Source organism: Globicephala melas, chromosome 18 (genome assembly GCF_963455315.2).
Source record: "Globicephala melas chromosome 18, mGloMel1.2, whole genome shotgun sequence".
Taxonomy (NCBI): domain Eukaryota; kingdom Metazoa; phylum Chordata; class Mammalia; order Artiodactyla; family Delphinidae; genus Globicephala; species Globicephala melas.
This window is the reverse complement of record NC_083331.1, coordinates 8,323,312-8,344,166: the sequence shown is the minus strand read 5'-3', so window position 1 is coordinate 8,344,166 and position 20,855 is coordinate 8,323,312. Positions and strand designations below refer to the sequence as shown.

At 40.9% G+C, this 20,855-nt stretch overlaps 1 protein-coding gene across 4 annotated transcripts in view; it reads right to left on the bottom strand.

Annotated features, from left to right (window-relative positions):
* The window catches only part of FRY (FRY microtubule binding protein), a 429,644-nt gene that overhangs the window by 199,070 nt on the left and 209,719 nt on the right, over window positions 1-20,855 (bottom strand). For all 4 annotated transcript variants that reach the window (XM_060288251.1, XM_060288249.1, XM_030882555.3 and 1 more), the window contains one exon: window positions 12,229-12,428. In XM_060288251.1, coding sequence (XP_060144234.1) covers window positions 12,229-12,348 — 120 coding nt within the window. In that variant the 5' untranslated portion in view covers window positions 12,349-12,428. The remainder of the gene's footprint in view (window positions 1-12,228; window positions 12,429-20,855) is intronic.

The following is a 20,855-nucleotide window of genomic DNA, read 5'->3' as shown; positions in this document are numbered from 1 at the left end:
CGTTACTGACAGGTCAGTAGCCAACACTAGAGAATGGAAACCACTTCACTCAGCACCACAGAGAAGCCTCTTCTCAGGTGGGATTTGGTGACACAGCGCCGTTATCTGAACCAACAGCTAGAACCCGAGTGAAGGGGGATGCTGCCCTTGCTGCCATTTCTGAATTGGAATTTGGCTTGACTCACGGGTAAGCATTTTCATTCCTGTAGAAGTTCCACAGCCCCTAAGTATCTTGAATTTTTGTTTTACACGTGAGATAAAAAAGGCCATTTCATAGGCAGCATCCTCTTCATGATAATCATCATATAGTATTCATTACATACCCAAAGTCATGCAGCCAATCAAAATTTCCCACTTAAAACTGAAATGACCCAATTACTTTAACTAAGAAAAAAAAGGTTTGGTTTTCTGGTAAAAATAAAAGGAAAACTCCAGGGGGTAAAGAGTTGAAAAAAAAAAATAGATGAAAATCTACTCACCTACTCTCTCTTCTGAAGTGTTATTAAAAGGCAACATTCTGCAATTAATGGTACAGCTTTGTGAATACTCACTGAACTGCACAATTTTAAAGGATGAATTTCATGGTATGTGAACATACCTCAATTAAAGAAAAGCAATACCTACATTTTAGGTCAATCAAAGTATTTAAAGATTATAGTATCTAACCTCCACCAAACTTCCCTGATTACAACTTATGAATTGAGTAGAAACCCCTAAAGGCATCAGGAAATACCATCATATGGAATGCTGAATTTTAAGAATCGTGTAAGTCGGAAATACTAGATACATACGTAAGTGACCATCAAAATTACCTAATAAAATGTCTTCTTATTGTTAGCATGACCTGTGGAATTTTAGCCAGTTAAAATGACCACAGTGCTAAAGACTGCTGCTGCCTAAAACTGTATTAATGACTTTCAGAAAAGTCAAAATGCAAAATGCTGTGTGGAAATATAGTGATATTATATCATAGTGATTGTAGGAAAGGGCCTTCAATGCTTATTATGTCATATTAATGAACTTACTTTTTAATGTGGACCATTTTTTTTTAGTCTTTATTGAATTTGTTACAATATTGCTTCTGTTTTATTTTTCTTGGTTTTTTGGCCACGAGGCATGTGGGATCTTAGCTCCCTGACCAGGCATCGAACCTGCACCCTCTGCATTGGAAGGCGAAGTCTTAACCACTGGACCACGAGAGAAGTCCCTGAATTTACTTTTATTGGTATTTTCTGTCACTTAAAAAATGATGATGTATCTTCAAATGATCTTTTGTGTTAAAAATGATGTCTCTATACATAGTAAGAAGAAGCATATAATCAGAAAAGACTAGACTGAAAATAACTTGAGGAATAATCTTCACCTGATTTGTACTCTCAAAAAGAAGAAACTTTGATAATCTTCTCATAGTCACTGGACATAAAAATTATGGCCTCACCCATGGATGAACTGAATTGGATACTATTAAGTTGAAGTAAAAACCCCTTTGGGTTTTTTTTTTTTTTGGTATTACTTCATGATACTTTCCATATGTTTTATTTGCTATAAGGTTCAGTGAAACTTTTACTCTCATGGTGCATTAAATTTCATTTCATGGCTGAAAAAGTTCCATTTAACAGTCACAAAAGAACAACTTTTCATCTGTATGAAACCAAGAACATTCATAACAAGGAAAACAAACTTCAAGTTGAACAGTACACAGAAAAAAGTGAGTTTGTGAGCTCATTGGAAAGATCACCTCATTCGGCGGCTAAATGCAACCTTTCAACAATTCTGTCTGGTTTTAGCTATTAATACTATTTTCTTTCTGGGTTAGGGTGAGTTTTCAGATTTCTGGTGAAAGTGTTACTAGATTAAGTAAGGGGTGCCAGGCTGAGCTGCTCTGCTAAGAAATAGCTATTTTTAAAGTTATTTTTTAATTTATAATTTGGAAAATAAGCTAGTACTTTGTCAAGTGTAACATAAATATTCCTTATCTGACCTGAACTGTTTCTGAGTCTCCTTTAAGGACAGCATTACTTTGATTCTGTCACTATACTCAGTAGGCAGCTAAATCTAGAAATTATGTTTATTCTCTTTATATTTCCCTTACTAGGTTTGTTGAAGTAAGAGGAACCTCTATTTAAAGAGAAGTTTGGCTAAAAACGCTAGCTGGTTGTCCTTTTGGGAAGCTGACTTGAATCCACAGTGCAGAGAGATACGAAAGCTGCTGTCTCTGCTATTTACACATCCTTAGGTGACAGACGTGTAACAGCTGGGTGGTATAGGAAGACTTGCATACACAACAGTGCAAAAAACCCACCAATGTGCAAATCTGAGTATGATGAAATACTATCTTGAAATATCAACACTGAGGTTAGTGAATGGCTATCAGGCTATAATAAGCATGACTAATTACAACAGTTTTCATGAAATTCACCATATAAAGATTCAAATTTAATTAGAGGTAGTAATTCTGCCTTTCAATTAGTGCAGCAGGATTCCCTAATTCACAAATTCCTTAAATATTAAAAAAGTTCCTGATTAAAGAATCTGATAGTTTCTGGTATCCAGACATCAGCAGACTATTCAGGTACCTGCAGAGATGAAACAAAAGACTACAGCAGAAAGTTCAATCTGTATATGGGCCAGAGGCAAAAAAAAAAAAAAAAAAAAAAGCTCTTTTATAACTACAAGTAGACTGTATCCCAACCATAGTCTCTTACCTCTCATCAGATCCGGTCTAAAATCCTAAGAGGAGGCTGGAGTGAGTGTGTATTTCACTTACTAAAGGCTTTGCTTACTTAGAGAGCCACAGTCAGATTCATTAAAACAACTAGAACCACTCACCGTACTTATTTTGTTGGTGGTGGATCACCTGTGTCTATTATAGCTCAATGTCCAGCTTAAGTTTGGGGTTAACTGGAGAGCTGTCCTGATGCCAGCCCTGCGACTTCAGGTGGGGGAGGAGCTGAAAGCCTGAGACGCAGGGCCAAGAAACAAGTGTTCGTCAACAGGCAGTAGTACTTCGTGAACCTAGAACCACATTAGCTTGCGGTAATTAGCTAATTGCTCAGCCTTTCCATGTTTGTGCCAGCTGGCCGTGACCACTGTCCCTACAGGCTTGGTCTCAAGGCATGACACATTCCCTACAGGTTGGTGGTGTGGGTGCAACAGACATTGGCATCCTGGATTCTTTAAACTCGTGCACACCAAGAAACTATTTTGTGTTACTTCTAGTTCATTTTTAGTCTTATATTAAAACAGAAATTCCCTGACTTGTGTCTCTTATGTTAGCAAACCAGCTAGATCATGTTATATGATTGTTAAGGCTCCATCCCAGCATCCCCCAGTTAGCATCTCTATGAGTGAGTATCTGTCACCCCTCCCTCACCTATGCTCCAAGCTCAACACAGGGATAACATCTGAAAGCTCCTGCCTGCATCTCATCCATTAGCTATTTTGTGAGCAGGGGCTATCAAAGCTCAAGCAATCCCAATAATGAAATCTTCCCACTGTCACATCACCTTTCATCCGAGATATGTTTTTAAATGCGGGAACATTACAGGAAGGCAAGCTCTGCTCTCCTGCTCAGTCATAGGCTCTGCTAAAGGACAAGATGAAAGTTGTGTGTTCTCTTGAGGTTATGCAGATCTTTTCCTTTCTCCACGTTTCAATTAAAGTAGAGAATACATTACTTGCTTTCTAAGTCTTAGGTGAGTTAGAATTTCTTCTTCTTCCTGTTGACATTTTATGCTGTTAGGCTGTAGATCCAGATGAAACCCCTGGTCCAGTACCCAGTTTAGCTTCACTGCAGCTCCTCGCAAGGACAATAGAAGCTTTAACCAAGGTGGATTCAGTGGGATATGACTTATTCACTCAGAGATGTGGAGAGTTAATGCTTATATTTCATTTGTTATACACATTAGAGCTAAAACTGGGCTTGACTGTGAACATTTCATAGAAGAAAAAACAATGATGGATCACATTTAGGTGACTTTGCTGGAAGGAGAGGCTAGTAGCAGGGCTGTGATGAAAAACCAAGATTTTGTGTATCGGTCAAATTATAGGAAGGAGGGTGGACAAAACAGGCAGCCTGAGTAGTGTGGTTGAAAATTCTTGAAGGTACACACTTCCAGTTATTACAAACATAAGTTCTGAGAATGAACTTATAGCATGGTGACAACAACTAATAATACCATGTTGTATATTTGAAAGTTGCTAAGATAGTAGATCTTAAAAGTTCTCATCACAAGAAAAAAAATTTGGGCTTCCCTGGTGGCGCAGTGGTTGAGAGTCCGCCTGCCGATGCAAAGGACACGGGTTCGTGCCCCGGTCCGGGAAGATCCCACATGCCGCGGAGCGGCTAGGCCCGTGAGCCATGGCCGCTGGGCCTGCGCGTCCGGAGCCTGTGCTCCGCAACGGGAGAGACCACAACAGTGAGAGGCCCGCGTACCACAAAAAAAAAAAAAAAAAAAAAAAAAAAAAAAATTTGTAACCATGTGAGGTGATGGATGTTAATTAAACTTATTGCGGTGATCATTTCACAAAACATCAAATCATTATGTTGTATACCTGAAACTAATACAATGTTACACGTCAGTTATAGCTCAATAAAACAGGAAAAAAGGAAAAATCAGTTTGATTTGACGACTAACTTTAAGAAAATTAGATATTTCTCCCTCTGACGTTTTCAATAAATTTAAACATATGAATGAGAAAAAAGAAAGTTATGAAATTTTCTGAAGTTGCTTTACTTAGTTGAATAATCCAGCTTTTCACATTTGGGGCCATTGACTTCCCAGCACAACCTGGCACGACAATGTTCCTACTTGTCTCCGAGACCCCGATCCTCAAGGGCCTGTGAAATTTCCTCTTGGAAAGCCTTGGAAAACCATTCTATGTGGACTCGCTTCAAATCCCTGGTTTCATTTCCTAGGTCCTCACAACTTATACCCACGTAAGTATTTTGCGGGAGACAACAGTGAGCCAGTGGGGCTGCTGCCTTCTCTTGTAGACTTTTGTTTGCCTCTGTCACCTCCCAGAGCATAAATCCCTAAAGGATCCAGACCAGGTCTGCTTAAACCAGCTTTGGCTATACCTTTCTCATTGCCAAGGCAGAGATCAGAACAACCATCTGACAATAACAGGGCATGGCAACAGCGGGCATCCAACCACCCTGTTCAAGCTTCCACTCCTTCTGGATGAACACAAAGAGAGGAAGCCCCAGGCTGGCCACCAGAGAAACACACCAGAGGATGAGGTTATTGATACCAATTCCTCAATGACAATGAGGACGATGATGGCGGTGAAAACTGAGTACCTAGAACGTGCTAAGAATTGCGTCACAGCTCCACACATTACCTCGAATTCTCTCACCCACCCCATGAGCTAGGCTCTTGCAAATGAGAAACAAGGGAGACTGACTAGCTGGCCCAAGGCCTCACAACACTAAAGAGGCAGCATCAGGATTCAGATCCAGATCAAGCTGAATGAAAAGTTGTTTTATCCCTTCTTTTCCATTAAATCTGCAAAGTCAAGATTATGCGAGCTCTTGAATTTCGAAAAGCTGGAGAGCCTTGTTTTTTGAGAGAGAGTTTATTGAGAAGGTATTGCCTGTGACTCCAGTGACAGATGCTATATAACCGGACAGACTCAGAGATAATGAGAGCGTATATTCTGAGGCTGAGTCCGACCGCTAAGAGTCAGCCTGACTCTCTTCTTCACACACTGCTCCGGTGAAGTGGGAGCAGGTGACCGTATCCATGAATAATGAGGTATCCTTAGATGCCCCAAGGCAGAAGGCTGAGAATTAACGTCCCTTGTACTCTGCAGATTGTAGGGCATTCATCTGCCGAGGGGTACAAAGGACAGAACAAGATCCATTATTATCTGTTTAGAGGTTGGCAAGATGAACCTCAGAAACACACAGGATCCTACATTCCTTTTGAGCTACTATATTAATATTTTTTTATAGTTTTTTTTTTTTTTTTTTGGCTGCGCTGGGTCTTCGTTGCTGCGTGCAGGCTTTCTCTAGTTGCGGCGAGCAGGGGCTACTCTTTGTTGCAATGCACAGCCTTCTCATTGTGGTGGCTTCTCTTGTTCTGGAGCACAGGATCTAGGCATGCAGGCTTCAGTAGTTGCGGCACGTGAGCTCAGTAGTTGTGGCTCACGGGCTTAGTTGCTCTGCGGCATGTGGGATCTTCCTGGACCGGGGCTTGAACCCGTGTCGCCTGCATTAGCAGGCGGATTCTTAACCACTGCGCCACCAGGGAAGTCCCTATTAATATTTTTTTCATCCATTCATTCATCTATCTATTCATTCATTCATATACTCAAAAAACACTGTCTACTGTATATAAAGGAGATTTTCTAGACACAGGGACGTGTGTGTGTGTGTGTGTGTGTGTGTGTGTGTAGATAAGACACAGTTAATGCCTGTAGGAACTTAAAGACTAGTAACGTGCTTCTTTAACTTACAAAAAGTCTGTATCCTCCACTCCTAAAATATAAATTTTATACCATAAAAATATACATTTTATACCAAGGTCTGATATATATACACACAACTGAAAGTTCCGTAAAACAACACCTACCCTTAAAATCTATAATGTTCTCTGATATTTTCTATTCTAGTCTACTCTAATACTCTTACTTAATGAAGGCAGTTTGCTTGAGATAATGATATGGCGGTTCAGATAAAATAGAGATTTACAAGTGTGTATATCCACAACTGCCTAATTGTGTGGCGTCAGCAGGGAAGAAATCAAGTAAACCTTTCAAAGGTGTTTGAGTTGGGCCTTGAAAGATAGGCAGGATGGAGAGATGAGGGGCATTCCAGGAAGAGGGGACAGTGTGCTGTACACACGTTGGCCGGCAAGCACAGAATTGAAACATAAAGATCCATGGAGGAAGAAAGGTAGGCTGGAGTTAAATCAAGGAGCAGAAGGGTGTGATATGAAGGATCTGAATAAGAGAATGAAAGGGACAGGTTGTATTTAGGGGAAACTCATCAGGCAGGATCAGAAGAGGAAGACTTGGTGACGATCCCCTCACTCTCCCTTTTATTCATCTTGGGGACACCCCACCTCGCCATGGGAACGTCTGCTTGCACAGGAACCTCACAGTGCAAAGACCCACCTGCCCTTATCTGCATGAAAGGCAAACCAAGAATTGTGCAGAGGGCTTTGGCCGGATAATGGACAAACATAATGCAAAAACTCACATGCTACAGACACTTGGAAATGTTGAATGGAGTATAAGATTTTTTTTTTAAAGGCAGAAGTGAGTTCACAAGAAAGGAAAAGGCAAATGAAAGGCAGAAAGATATGAGGTGATGTAGTGGCTACACAGGGAGAGGACTACTGGTCTCGTTATGCTGGAGGCTTTTTGTTGTTTTCCACTTGGGGACACGCAACAAAGCTGTGAGCCTTGAGAGGTGGGACACTGGAAATAAGACACCTATATAAACCCTGGTCCTAAACAATGAAACAGTGGACTAGGGACAAATCTATGCACTGGCACAGGAAGATGAAAAGATATTCCAATGACCCCTGCCTGGGTTCTAGGTAAAAACAACAACAACAAAATCCTCCCCAAGAATTTGAAACCACAGTCTCAAGTCTCACAAGAGTTTGGAGCTTACATTTATATCACCTTCTAGGTGCAGAAACTTGCAAACCAAGAAATTAACGTAATATTTGGCCCAGATGGTGAAGACTCTGGGGCTAACCTAAAAAAGGACACACACAGAAATGTATGTTTAAGGTGATCAAAGACAGAAAAAAGAAATGCTGAACGTTAGGAAAAAACCCCTAAAAAAACCTAAAAAAATCAAACCCACCTAAATAGAGTTTAAAACAGTACTTCTAGAAATAAAAAATTCTATCACCAAAATTATAATTCTCACTGGGCACATTAAACAACAGATTAGACATAGCCCAAGATAAGATTAATAAATTGAAGATAGACCTGAGAAAATTACTCAGAATGCAGTAGCCAGAGACTGAGAGGTAGAAATAATTAAAGGGTAAAAAGATATGTAATATATCATGAGAAGGTCCAATGTACATCTAATATGTATGCCAGAAAAAGAGAAGAGGAAAAGTGGAGAAATGGCAATATTCAAGTAATTAATGGCTAAGAATTCTCCAGAACTGATGAAAGATATGAACCCTCAATTCAAGAAACGTGCGTCTCAAACAAGAAAATAAAAATAAATCCAGGGTCTTCCCTGGTGGTGCAGTGGTTAAGAATCCGCCTGCCAATGCAGGGGACACGGGTTTGAGCCCTGGTCCGGGAAGATCTCACATGCCACAGAGCAACTAAGCCCGTGTGCCACAACGACTGAGCCTGTGCACCTAGAGCCTGTGCTCTGCAACAAGAGAAACCACTGCAATGAGAAGACCGCTCATTGCAACGAAGGGTAGCCCCCGCTCGCCTCAACTAGAGAAAAGCCTGTGTGCAGCCAAAAATAAAATTTAAAAAATATATATATATAAAAAATAAATAAATCCACATCTAAGTACACAATGTAGTGAAACTGCAGAACACTATACACAACGCAAAAAACCATAAAAGCAAACAGAGAAAAAAGTAAATAATCCACAAACAAATAGCAAATCAACCGGACTCTTCAACAGCAATGCTTGAGGCAACATGGTGAAATATACTGTCAAAAGTCTAGAAGGAGAATAAATGTCAAACTAGAATTCTATTCCTAGCTGAACTATCACTGATAATTGAGGGGGAAATATGGGCATCCAAGATAAACAAGACCGAGTGATTTCCCACCCACTGACTGTTACTTCAAGAACTACAAAAAGATATACTTTGGGAAAAAGAAAATTTAAACCAGAAGAAAGGAGTAGGAGGCAAGAGGGAAAGCATCTGTTACATTGTTTTCTGTACTTTTTCTGTTTCGAAATAAAAATATAAAAAAGATACAGATGACCCAATTTACCTTGTTTAAAACACTTCGCTTGGGAAAGGTGAAATAATGGTACCAGCCAAGAGCAAATGCTATCAAATGACCCCATGAAGCAACAAAAATAGAATAAAATTATTGACTTATCCATAAATATTATGAATATGATCTGAGCATCTTTTGGATACAAAGAACAATACTGCTGAACCAGTGAAAGATGTTTAACAAGAAAAATATCTAATATTTTATTTTGGTAGAACATTTTTGTTCCTGTCCTTTCTTCCCCATTTAAGTTACCTATTTGGATACTGGTAATTCGTAAATACAACTGTAATTTAATATTGTATATAATTGATCCCACACAGTCTAACTGATGTGGATTTTTTAAATAAAACTGAAAAATACAGATTCCTGAGTAGCCCCATAGATAACAAATCTATACTACAAAATTTTTAAAAATTATCTTTGCTATTCCATACAGGTTTTAATTATATTAGAGATAACAGAATACAACTTTGTGATATGATACAAGCCCACATAAATCCAGGTTTTTAAAAGATTCAACATCTTTCTAAATAAAGCCAACCTCAGCAAAAGAAATAGTAGGGCACATGTATTTGGAGTTCCCTTTAAATGTACTACACATGCATCAAAAATAACACCTCTTCTCGCTATGGCTACAGAACAAATGCCAAATGCACACTTACATTAGAATCAGGTAACAAGCCACAGAATCTACTCATTTATTGCCCCATAAGTAAGCAAATACAAGGGCAAAAATTACTAAGCGCTTTTCAGCAGACAAGAAATGGAAATGGCACAGAAGCTTACATCTCTGCCAAAAAATACAAGGGGAGTAAATAGTCTCTTTTTATAAAAAGCAACGATACTGAAAATTGATTGAATACATTTCTTCAGCTAAAAACACAATGTCCATCTACTTGGCCATCAGCATCTAATAAACTCTCTCACCCTGGGCACACAATGAAAATTTGCTGATGAAGAGGACTTGCACTTTTTCTTTTCCATTTTTCTTGTTTGGGGACCTTTGTCTCATAGAAAGGAACACAAATGGCTACCTCTAATTAAAAGAAAGCTGTGGTACATGTTACTTTTTCAGACATGATGTTTACTCCAGGAAGAAAAATGTCATGCAAACACGTGCCAAACTGAGTAAACTCAAGATGAAAAAGTTAAACCTAAACTATTTTACTTCATAAATTCTTAAGTAACAGTATCTAAACGATTATTTTGGAAACAGGGATGGCTCAGGATCTAGCCTTTTAAGCACCTCTTTCAACTACTGTACAACTTCCCAGTTTCTTGGGAAAATCCACCATAATACACAATTTCAGAGAGCCCTGGCCTGCTACTTTGGCACTGTTCCACTGTCAAGGAGTGAAACGATTCTTTTTTGTGCCTTCCCAACTCTCTCCTCCTTAACTCCCCCTGTGATCTCTGGAACCCAGGTGGCTCCCGACCCGCACTGGCAGGGGGAGGGGGCCTGGGCTGCCTCAGCACCTCTCAAGGAGCTCAGAGGGTCCCAGGGATCGGGACTGTTTGGCGCAATGGCAATTTGGGCACGTGAGTTTTGGGCTCAAGTTATGAGGATCCCTGTATTGGCTTGTTTAAAAAAGTGAAAGAAGGTATCTTTCCATGAAAATGACTGGCAGTAGAGTGTAGAATGGTTCCGAGGTGGGCTCTGAAGAGAACGAGCTTGAAATCAAATCAATGCTGTGTGATCTTGGGCAATTACTTTCCCCTCTCTGTGCCAGCTTTTCCCATCTATAAACAGGGATATAAATACTACCTACCTAAGGTCATCATGAAGATTAAAGGACATAAGTTAAGCACAGTGCTTGGCACATAGTAAGTGCCCCAGAAATATTAGCTATTATTAGTAGCAAGAGTACTAAAAACACAAAAACACGGGTGAATGGGGAAAAGGTACAGTACTAAGGTTTCATTTATTATAAATGATTGAAACTGTAAAACCAAGAAAACATTTTCCTTCATAGGAAGTTAGTATTCACTGATCTAATAAAAACGTTAAAATGCAAAGTTTGTAACTTTCGGGCAACCATACACTTAAATATTCTTGAATTTTGATTCCCAAACCTTAAATTGTGATTCTTATAAAGGTTATTTTTAACAGATGATGTTGAATATCACCCGTTATGTATTTTTTTGAGACTTGGGCGGTGGGCTCACTATTATGTTCAATTATTTTAAGCTATGATGCCTTAAAGCAGTCCCCAACCTTTCTGGCACCAGGGACTGGTTTCGTAGAAACCAGTTTTTCCACAGAAATGGGGGGCAGGGGATGGTTCAGGTGGTAATGCGAGCAGTGGGGAGCGAGCCGCAGAGGAAGCTTCACTGGCTCACCCGCTGCTCACCCCCTGCTGTGCGGCCCGGTTCCTAACCAGACAGCTCAGCAGCCCGGGGGTTGGGGACCCCTGCCTTAAAGCCAACCCTAGACCTCTTCTCCTGTCCCAGTCTCCTCACAGGAGGTACAAGGCCAAGCTTCATACAAAGAGCTGCGTCACTCTGAATTCCTTCCCTTTCTCTTATTGTGTGTGGCCTACCAAGGTCAGAAAACAAGTAATCTGAATCTTCCACTTGGACTTTCTTCCTTTCTGACCGCCCTTTGGAGATTTAGCACACTGTCCTTAGAGCCCTTGTTGAAGTAATGAACGTAAGACGGAAGCCACAAGCATTATTTTGCAGCAGAATCATTTGCAAAGAAAGATACTGACTACTGACGTTGAAGGGCATTATCTATCTAAGAATGGACCTAAAGGTAACTGAGTCAAGAATTTCCGGTCTTCCAATTTTCAGATAACAGAGTGGTATTTCTGAATGACTCACCAAAAAATTTCCTCGGATAAGATGTCACTGAGACCATATGTTCTCAGACTGGGAGCTCAGGCCAGCCCTTGAAGAATGACGGTTTTTTTTTCTTTTACTTTAAAAATAGGACAAAAGATTTTGACGAAAGTATATGACACAGCAGAGGCTAGGAACACGATTTTTCTATGATGAATAACGTTAAATTAGGCTTAACGTGAAATTATGCTTATTTGTCCTAAATGCAGGGGTGAAGTGCGCTGCTGAACTGTACTGGCTAAGGACTGTTTTGAAGTCCTGCGTCCACAATTTTTTTCTTCAATCAGCAAACTGAACTATTATCTTTTAAAAATTACCTCTGGTATCAAACATTTGGAAACTAGGGGAAAAGCCATCCATCCTTTCTTAGAGCTGTAAAATCTATCTTCAGTGTCAAGATGAATTTAAAAAGATGCAAGTCTCCTGTGCATACTCACCAGGGGTTCTGCCATAATGATTCGAATCTTGCGCTCAGCCTGAGTGGTGAAGTTGACAAATAAACTCTTGAGGACATATTCTCCAGGTTTGCTGTCTGGGTCCACACTGATGGGTAACATGGTTGGTGGCCCTTTCTCCTTTTGTGTGCCAGATACGGGTGGAACTGGAGGCTTGATATAACCGTTGCCAACTGGAGAAGCTGAAAACACAGAAAGGATATTCTTACTGGCTGAAAATAACATCATCAATATTCAGATTGGCTATGTTGAACCATAAATATAAGGATATGAATCACATGAAGAATGCTGTACTCAACATCATAACCTGGCCTTATGGTGTTAGGATTTAACTATTTTGATTATATAAGTGTGTGTTATGCCGTATATATCTTGAAATACTTCTGGTTACCACATTGTTTTAGGTAAATTGTGTTGCAAAGACATAATACAGCTGAGAAATCCTAAAACATTTAGGATGTTTTTAGCTTCTTTTTTACGTTCCAGGGAAACGGACTATGAAAATGCACAGGGGAAAACAAGTGATTCCTTGTCCTGGTTTGCCTGATAACCAGGAGCATTCTGTCTTCTAGATTCATTCTAATAATGGAAAAGACTCTGGGGTCGTCCCTTCCAGAAGTTTCCAAGAACAATTTTCAGAAGCCCAGCTGGCTCTTGCTCCTGAAAGGGATGCCCCTCTTGAAGGATAAAAGGCTCACGCAGTGCCATCTATGCCACCCAAGGTGCGGGTTCGTTTCCCTCTCACCATCCTTCGGTTCAAGTCGGGATGCCCCTCCCCATCCTTTATAAAATGTGCAGATTCCCTACTTGGATTAGATCCTGAACAGAGGCCATTAGCAGAATCTCCAGTCAGTGGCCTCCTTTCAGGATGCAGCAGACGGACCACTGCTTTGACAGTTACAGAAAAAGATTTTTTTATTCATAAATGAAAATTTCACGTCTCCCTACTTTTGACTACCCTTTGACATGTTGAATTCTAACAAGGACTAGCCCCTTCCACCTAAGTACCTGTAAGATGGTCAGTTAACAATATTCAATGAAAGAAATATGAGAGTAGGTGAGCTTAGGTGACAGGCATTAGGTATGCTGAGGAGAGGACGATGATAAAGTAGACTTTGAGAAGGAAAACTAGATAGTTTGGGTGACTGGATACAGAGATTAAGGAGAGGAGTGAAGAAAAACAAAAGGCAAGACTTGAATTTGCCACGGGCTGGCGACTATTTACACAGTATTTACATTGACTGTACTTACAACTACTTACATAGCATTTACATTGTATTAGGTATTATAAGTAATCTAGAGATGAACTAAAATATACGGGAGGATGGGCATGGGTTATATGTAAATACTACACCATTTTATATAAGGGACTTGAGCACCCATGGATTTTGGAATCTGTAGGGCTCCTGGAAGCAATCCCCCATGGGCACTGAGGGCACCCTACAGTTTGAGTCTATTCCTCTCCACTGCTTTCCCTGCTTTCTATCCAGCCGGGCTAGCAAGCCCATCTACACTCTACAGTCCGGCCACTACCCTCTCCTCCACTGGCTGGGTCCAGGCCCTGCCCTCCACTGTCCAGTTTGGACATTGGTTTGGCTGTCAAGAGAATGGGGGTATGTCATCGATAATAAAGGAGGGAAAAAGTTCTCCATGAAAGCTGAACACACTTTTCTCAAAACTACAAATAAATTCAAGCCTTCTCTTAAACTTCTTTCTATCTCAAGCTAAATTCTGAGGAAGCCAGGCAAAAATTTTATTAATTGTATTAATTTTATGGAATTACCAGCGTGTTCTCATGTCATGTAGATTCTCTGTCATCTTTCTTACTCTTTCCTAACATCCCCTCCTCTCTACTTCATTTAACCTGCCATACAGTTGGGGACTCCCTTACATCTGGAGGGTCTTCCCATATCTCAACTACCACTAAACTTTAAGAATATGGCCTCTCAAGTTATAAAAATAAAATAAAATCGGTTGTATACGATTCCATTTTCTCATTTCTCCATTCTCACTAGCTCCATCCTAGTCTAGGCCTTTGGAAACCTACGGCTAGATTATTACAGCAGCCCCACTGCTGGCTTAATTCCACTCATTTCACATACCAAACGAGTCTTCCTTCAGCTTAATTCGAACACATCTCTGCTCAAAATGTTCAACGGCTCTCAATTCTCCTCATCCTGCTTCAAACACATGGCCTGGTACTGAAGGCACCCAAGTCGTGCTGATGGCCCCGCTGGCCCAGGTGTGCACCGTTCTCACCTGCGCCTTCCTGCTGGCCCTCTGCTGCTGCTTTCCACTCTTCTCTGCTCATCTAATCCTCCTGGCCTTTCAGAACCACTCTTACTCTCATCTCCATGAAACCTACTCCACCAGGCCCATCCTCACTGGTCAGTCTGTTTGACAAGGTTTAAACGTTTAACTCTCGCGCTTTGGCCTTGTACATCCTGCATGACCTAAGGAAGGCTCCAGAGATGGCTGACAAGTGAAGTCATTATCAATTAGTCACGCAGTGTTGCTGAGGGTTGGCTCTGTAACTGAACCACATACTTTTCTGTGTCCCCGCACAAGACTGTAGCCTCCCAGATCTAATACAGAGTTCTTCGCACAGGTAATAATAAATCTCTTTAAATAAATAAATGACATCTAACTTTATTTCTGTATGTCTTGACGTGATTCGTAAGGAGGGAAGACTATGAGAAGAATCAGTGGTCACAGTTTGAAAGGAACAGGGTGAAACATTTGCAGTGAAGAGTCATTAGTAAACGGCACTCCTTGCAGCTTACTGAAAGGTACTATTGATTCTAAAGGGCATATTCAAAATCAGGTGATGCAAATGAAGTCCATTCCTCTGCCCTACCTCCCACCCTAAGTGCAAGAACCTGGTGGAAGTAGGAAGCCTCCCAGGTCCAACCTACAGAAGGACGTGGCATCTCCACGAGATATCTTTCTAATGTATCAAGGGCCCTGTGCCACAGGACTGAGACTGAAACAGAAACCGAAGAAGTCTAAGTGGAGGACTTTTTATTCCCCTTAGTTTTCCACAGGACTTAATCCATTTCTAGAAGACAGCAATAGTCAGGTTGATGGGATACAACTGCAAGACCAGATCCATTATCATAAGGCTCTGGGGCTTAAAAGTCCTAACTATAGTGAGAGAATTTTCCTAACAGTGACCTGTAGCAGTCCTCCTGCAAAGCTGCATCTTCAACCAGAAGAGCTGAAATGCAGGTATCAGAATGTCTCCCAGACAACTCTTCCATTTAAAAGGCCAAAGTACCAATTCACTGCTATCATAAAAAATGGTATCTGCCAATACCTCAAAGCCCAGACATCCTCGTGAGTACAAAAGTCTGTGTGCACAGCCTTAGCGAGCTGGAACTACACAAGCCCAGCGGAGCCCTGTGTCAGAGCTGAAAGCGACTCAGGGAGAGGGTGCCCATCATTCTGGCTGCAAACAGACCAGCTGGGCAGATGGAGATGCCGTGAGAGTTAATGGGTAAGTGTCCTTGAACCAGACCCACTCCCAAGTTTTAGAAAGCCCTCTTCATTCCCACCATAATTCATAACAAATTCTAGCTTTTTGTTAGGATAATTTTCATGGCACCTTTCAGTGACTCAAGTTATAGATTGTTACCAAATATAGTTGAGAAGCAGAAAATACATGTTCCTGGTACTTGAAATTTAGTCATAGTTCACACTAAACATTAGATCACTACCATTGGAAAAAAATCGTTATCTCCTCCCTCAGCACTTGCTTGCCCTTAATCTACACAGAACTAAGATCAACTGTCTCGTTTCTAAGTTCATAATAGTCTGGAAACAGAAAATTATAAGGGAAAGGTACAACATCTATGGGTAGATGCACTAACAGCAGAAGAAGAAAAAAAGGCACAACTCTCAAAAGCCACCAGAACTTAAAAATGCAGTTGCCCGAAGCCAGTTAGTACAGGGCCACAGAATAGGACACTGGGGGCAAGGATATCTCCATTCTGCAGGCTGTCATGATTAGCGTTCACGACGATAAGCCTGAGTCCCGTGGAAGGGTTAGAATAAGTTCAACATCTAGTCCTGTAGTTGAGAAGGTGAGGAAAAAGAACGATATAAATTTGCAAAAGGTTTCCATTTCAAAAGGAAAACACTAAAAACGTTTTGGTCTATTAAGGGGTAAACTCTGCTCTCAAAAATTAAATCTATTTCTTCATAGGTCTGATTTTTAACTAAAACTTTTTTTCATCGAAACGTATACACCAACCACCAACTCAGTAATTGCCACACTAAGGCCCCATTTTCCAGCTCTGCAAATGCAGGCGGTTACAGTCTGACCTCTGTCTCCTCTGCTTCTGCATTTGTGGATTCAACCAACCCTGGATGGAAAATGATTTAAAAAAAAAAAAATCCAGAAAGTTCCAAAGAGCAAGACTTGAATTTGCCACGGGCTGGTGACTATTTACACAGTATTTACATTGACTGTACTTACAACTATTTACATAGCATTTACACTGTATTAGGTATTATAAGTAATCTAGAGATGAACCAAAATATACGGGAGGATGGGCATGGGTTATATGTAAATACCACACCATTTTATATAAGGGACTTGAGCACCCATGGATTTTGGAATCTGCGGGGCTCCTGGAAGCAATTCCCCGTGGGCACTGAGGGACGACCCTACAGTTTGAGTCTATTCCTCTCCACTGCTTTCCCTGCTTTCTATCCAGCCGGGCAAGAAGCCCGTCTACACTCTAGGGTCCGGTCACTCCCCTCTCCTCCACTGGCTGGGTCTAGGCCCTGCCCTCCACTGGGCTCTGCCCCAGTCCACCCAGCTCCTCTGGATGGTCAACATCCTCTTAACATGGGACCTCTGGAAATACGGATCCCTCAGGATAAAAGGGTCCTGACAGGCCATCATCTCCTCTTCCCCACCTAAAGACAAGTCGAAGGAACAATTTAACTTGGAGTAAACACTTTTCTCATTTAAATTTCTCGTATGTGATGGATTTTTAAGCTTCAACTCCATCTGCCTTTACCCCCTCTCCTTTTCTTCATCTCATCTTCCTATTTTCACACAACAGCTCAATGTCCCTAGAAAGTCACTGAAACCGGTGTTCCTAGGGGCGGGTGGGGAGCTGAGGCGGGGTTGAAGAGAAGAGCATCACTTTCAGATATTAATCAGGCCTCTAACTATTGAATCTTTGGAAATTTGCTTTGCTTATATTTTCCCATTTACATTTTAATCTCGGATGAAACATGTTCTAATTCTTCTTTGGTCTTAAATGGGTTTTGTTGATGCTATTTTATTACTTTCATGCTAAAGTCTCTTTTAGTTGCTTCTGCTGGATGGTTTCAGGAGGTGTTTTCCCCCTTTTACTGGGTGTCTACTTCTTCTAGCCAGCAGGCTCCATTCCTTAATCTGTTAGAGGTCTGTTTTAGGCTTTTGCGGCCCATTCGTTACCTCTTTATTAGATCTATTTCTGACCGCAAGTGATGATCTTTCGAGAGTGACTCTTTTTTCCCCTAATTTCATCAACTAATACCTTAATTTTTAGCCTGACTGCTCTTAGCTGGCTACGGTCTTCAGTACAATTTCCCTGAGTTACCCACATTTCCACGAATTCCTAACCTCCTAACTGCAACACCAGCACAAACAGCTCCAAAACGCACGGTGCAGCTACATTTTTATTGCGACACTAAGGAAAGGAAAGGCTGTAACGAGTTTCCCTGTGTAAGTGCCCCAGAGGCTAGAAGTGGCGATCTATGTTACAGGAGAGCAACTGTTTTTCTCAGTTAGGTTTTCAGACACGTTAATACCATCGCTCGTTATAGCCTACCATCCATTCATGCTTTCACCCATTCACTTCAACCAATATTTAACGAATGAGGGCTGAGGCTTCAGGCTCTGTTCTAGGCACTGGGAAGATAGCTGTGAACAGATGGGTCCTGCCCTCATGGAGTTTACAGTTTACTGAGGCAGGGTCATATAATCAGCAATTTCATGTGTGTGTATACACACACACACACACACACACACACACACACACACAATGTGTTAGACTGCAATATGTTCTAAAAGACGAAGGGAAAATTAAATTGAGTGAGCAAATAGAGGAACCTGCTCTTGTCTATCTGCCCAAAGGTGCTTAGATGTTACAGTCTACAACTGTTGTGGAGAGGGATGAAAGACACGTGCATTCTCGATGTCCAGAAAACCCAGAGCGCTTGCCTCAGGCAGGGTCTGCTTTTCTGATCCATCCCTGTGGCCTGCCTGTATCTGTGTCAGTTGGATTGGAAATGAGAGTTTTAACCAGCCTGTGAAGGGCATGAATCAAAATGCTGACCAGACACACGGCTTCTTCACCTCCTTCACAAAGTACAGGACTCAGAAAAGGGGGCATCTCTGCCAGCTCTTCAGCAGCTTACAAAGACAGACAAGCAAACAGCCAGCTTTTCAAAACACTCAATGCTTCTTCTGATGTTTCCATTACTGGAACCACACCGTGAGCATTTGAAAAAGAAAATGGTTTACTTTTTTTTTTTTTTTTTTTTAAGTATCCTGAGATAGTATGTAGTAACTGTTCAAAGTAGGTACTCCTCCTAGAAATGAAGGTCTATTTAAACAACTTTACTTTCTAGAGATCTAAGTAACCTTATCTTTCAAAATAGGAGTAAACTGATTAGATTTCTTTGTTCACAGTTGGGTATACATTATTCTTTCTGCCAGTTCTCGGTGCCTCGCTCATTTTAGAGGTTTGGAGAGCAAACCCCTTTTGTAACCAAGAACTGGGTCCTTCTTTAGGGCCATACGTCCCCCCCTCAATCCCTCCTTTCCTGTAAGACTTATTTTGTTTACTGGGATTACAGGAACATTGCATAAAACATAAACCAAGGATGACGCAGCTACCGTGAGAACGTGTCACACTGTGTATAGACCAATAATAAATTGTCCACTAATGCATTTATGAGGGTGCTTAAGAAATGGCATTTTAAAGGGACTGCAAGTACTCAAAATGACCAGAAACCCTGAAGGTCATGGAAAGTAAATTAGGACAAAAAGAAAAAACCCTCCAACTATGATCAGATGATTTATTTTCCTCTGAAGAGTATTATTAAGAAGTGGAGGGCTTCCCTGGTGGCACAGTGGTTAAGAATCCGCTTGCCAATGCAGGGAACATGGGTTCGAGCCCTGGGCTGGGAAGATCCCACATGCCACGGAGCAACTAAGCCCGTGCGCCACAACTACTGAGCCTGCGCTCTAGAACCCGCGAGTCACAACTGCTGAGCCCGTGTGCCACAACTACTGAAGCCCGTGTGCCTAGACCCTGTGTTCTGCAACAAGAGAAGCCACTGCAATGAGAAGCCCGCGCACCACAACAAAGAGTAGCTCCCCACTTGCCGCAACTAGAGAAAGCCTGCACACAGCAACGAAGACCCAATGCAGCCAAAAATAAATAAATAAAAAGAAGAAGTGAAAGATATTGGGATAAGAAGAAACAATTAGCTTGAGCAACAGAAAAATATTTAAGGGATAGAAGATTCCTAAATAATAGTATATATTTCAAAGTAGGTCAATAAAAGACTACTAGGCAAAAATACTCAGAAATAATTTTTGCCTTGGAAGAGAAATATATTCAATGACATGTTAAGTTCTGCTTAATTAATTTCCATAAAGTTCTAATAATGTGAAATGTTCCTCCCATTTTTGTTCATTAAATACATTCCTGTTTTCTCTTACACTATTTAGCTCTCAATTCTATAATTCTCAAATTGTGTTCCTTCAAGTTTCAGGGTTCACAAGATATCTCTAGGACAATTAATATCTTTAATCCTCAAAAATAATCCTAGAAGGTCAAACAATCTCCCTTTTACAGATAAGACCATGTAGGTTCAAAGAGGTTACATGATCTGCCCAAGGTCACAGAGCGGTTGACTCAGGATCTGAACCCATGTTTACCTGACAGCATATCTTGTGAGCTTCCCGTATCACCCTGTCTTAAAACACAGCAGTTGCTTGCGATGAAGACTAAATAACATAAGTCCCTTTACCCACTCACAAGGCTTTTTCCCCTGGCATAAACTAGTTTGGGGACTTCAAGGGATGACAAGATAAAATATAAATGTTGTAATTTGGAGAATGAGGCTTCCTGTGGATTAGTATAGATGGTTATTTTCTAGAAAGACTCATACAACCTCCAGACATGGGTCCCATGCCCAGTTGTATGTCTTCTTCACCTTGAATGCATCTTTTAGGCATTAGAGGAGGCTAAGAAAGGCTAGGAGTACAAAAAAGAATCAAGAATTGAAGACCCGAGACTTCCCTGGCAATCCAGTGGTTAAGACTTCGCCTTCCAATGCAGGGGGTGTGAGTTTGATCCCTGGTCGGGAAGCTAAGATGTCACGTGCCTCACGGCCAAAAAACCAAAACATAGAACAGAAGCAATATTGTAACAAATTCAATAAAGACTTTAAAAAATAGTCCACATCAAAAAAAATCTTAAAAGAAAAAAGAATTGAGGACCCATATAAATATATGAAATCTGATTAATGACACACCTTAGAAAGGTCTAGAGACTATTCTTTCCTGATGATATAACCTTTAACTGGTTGTTATCCTA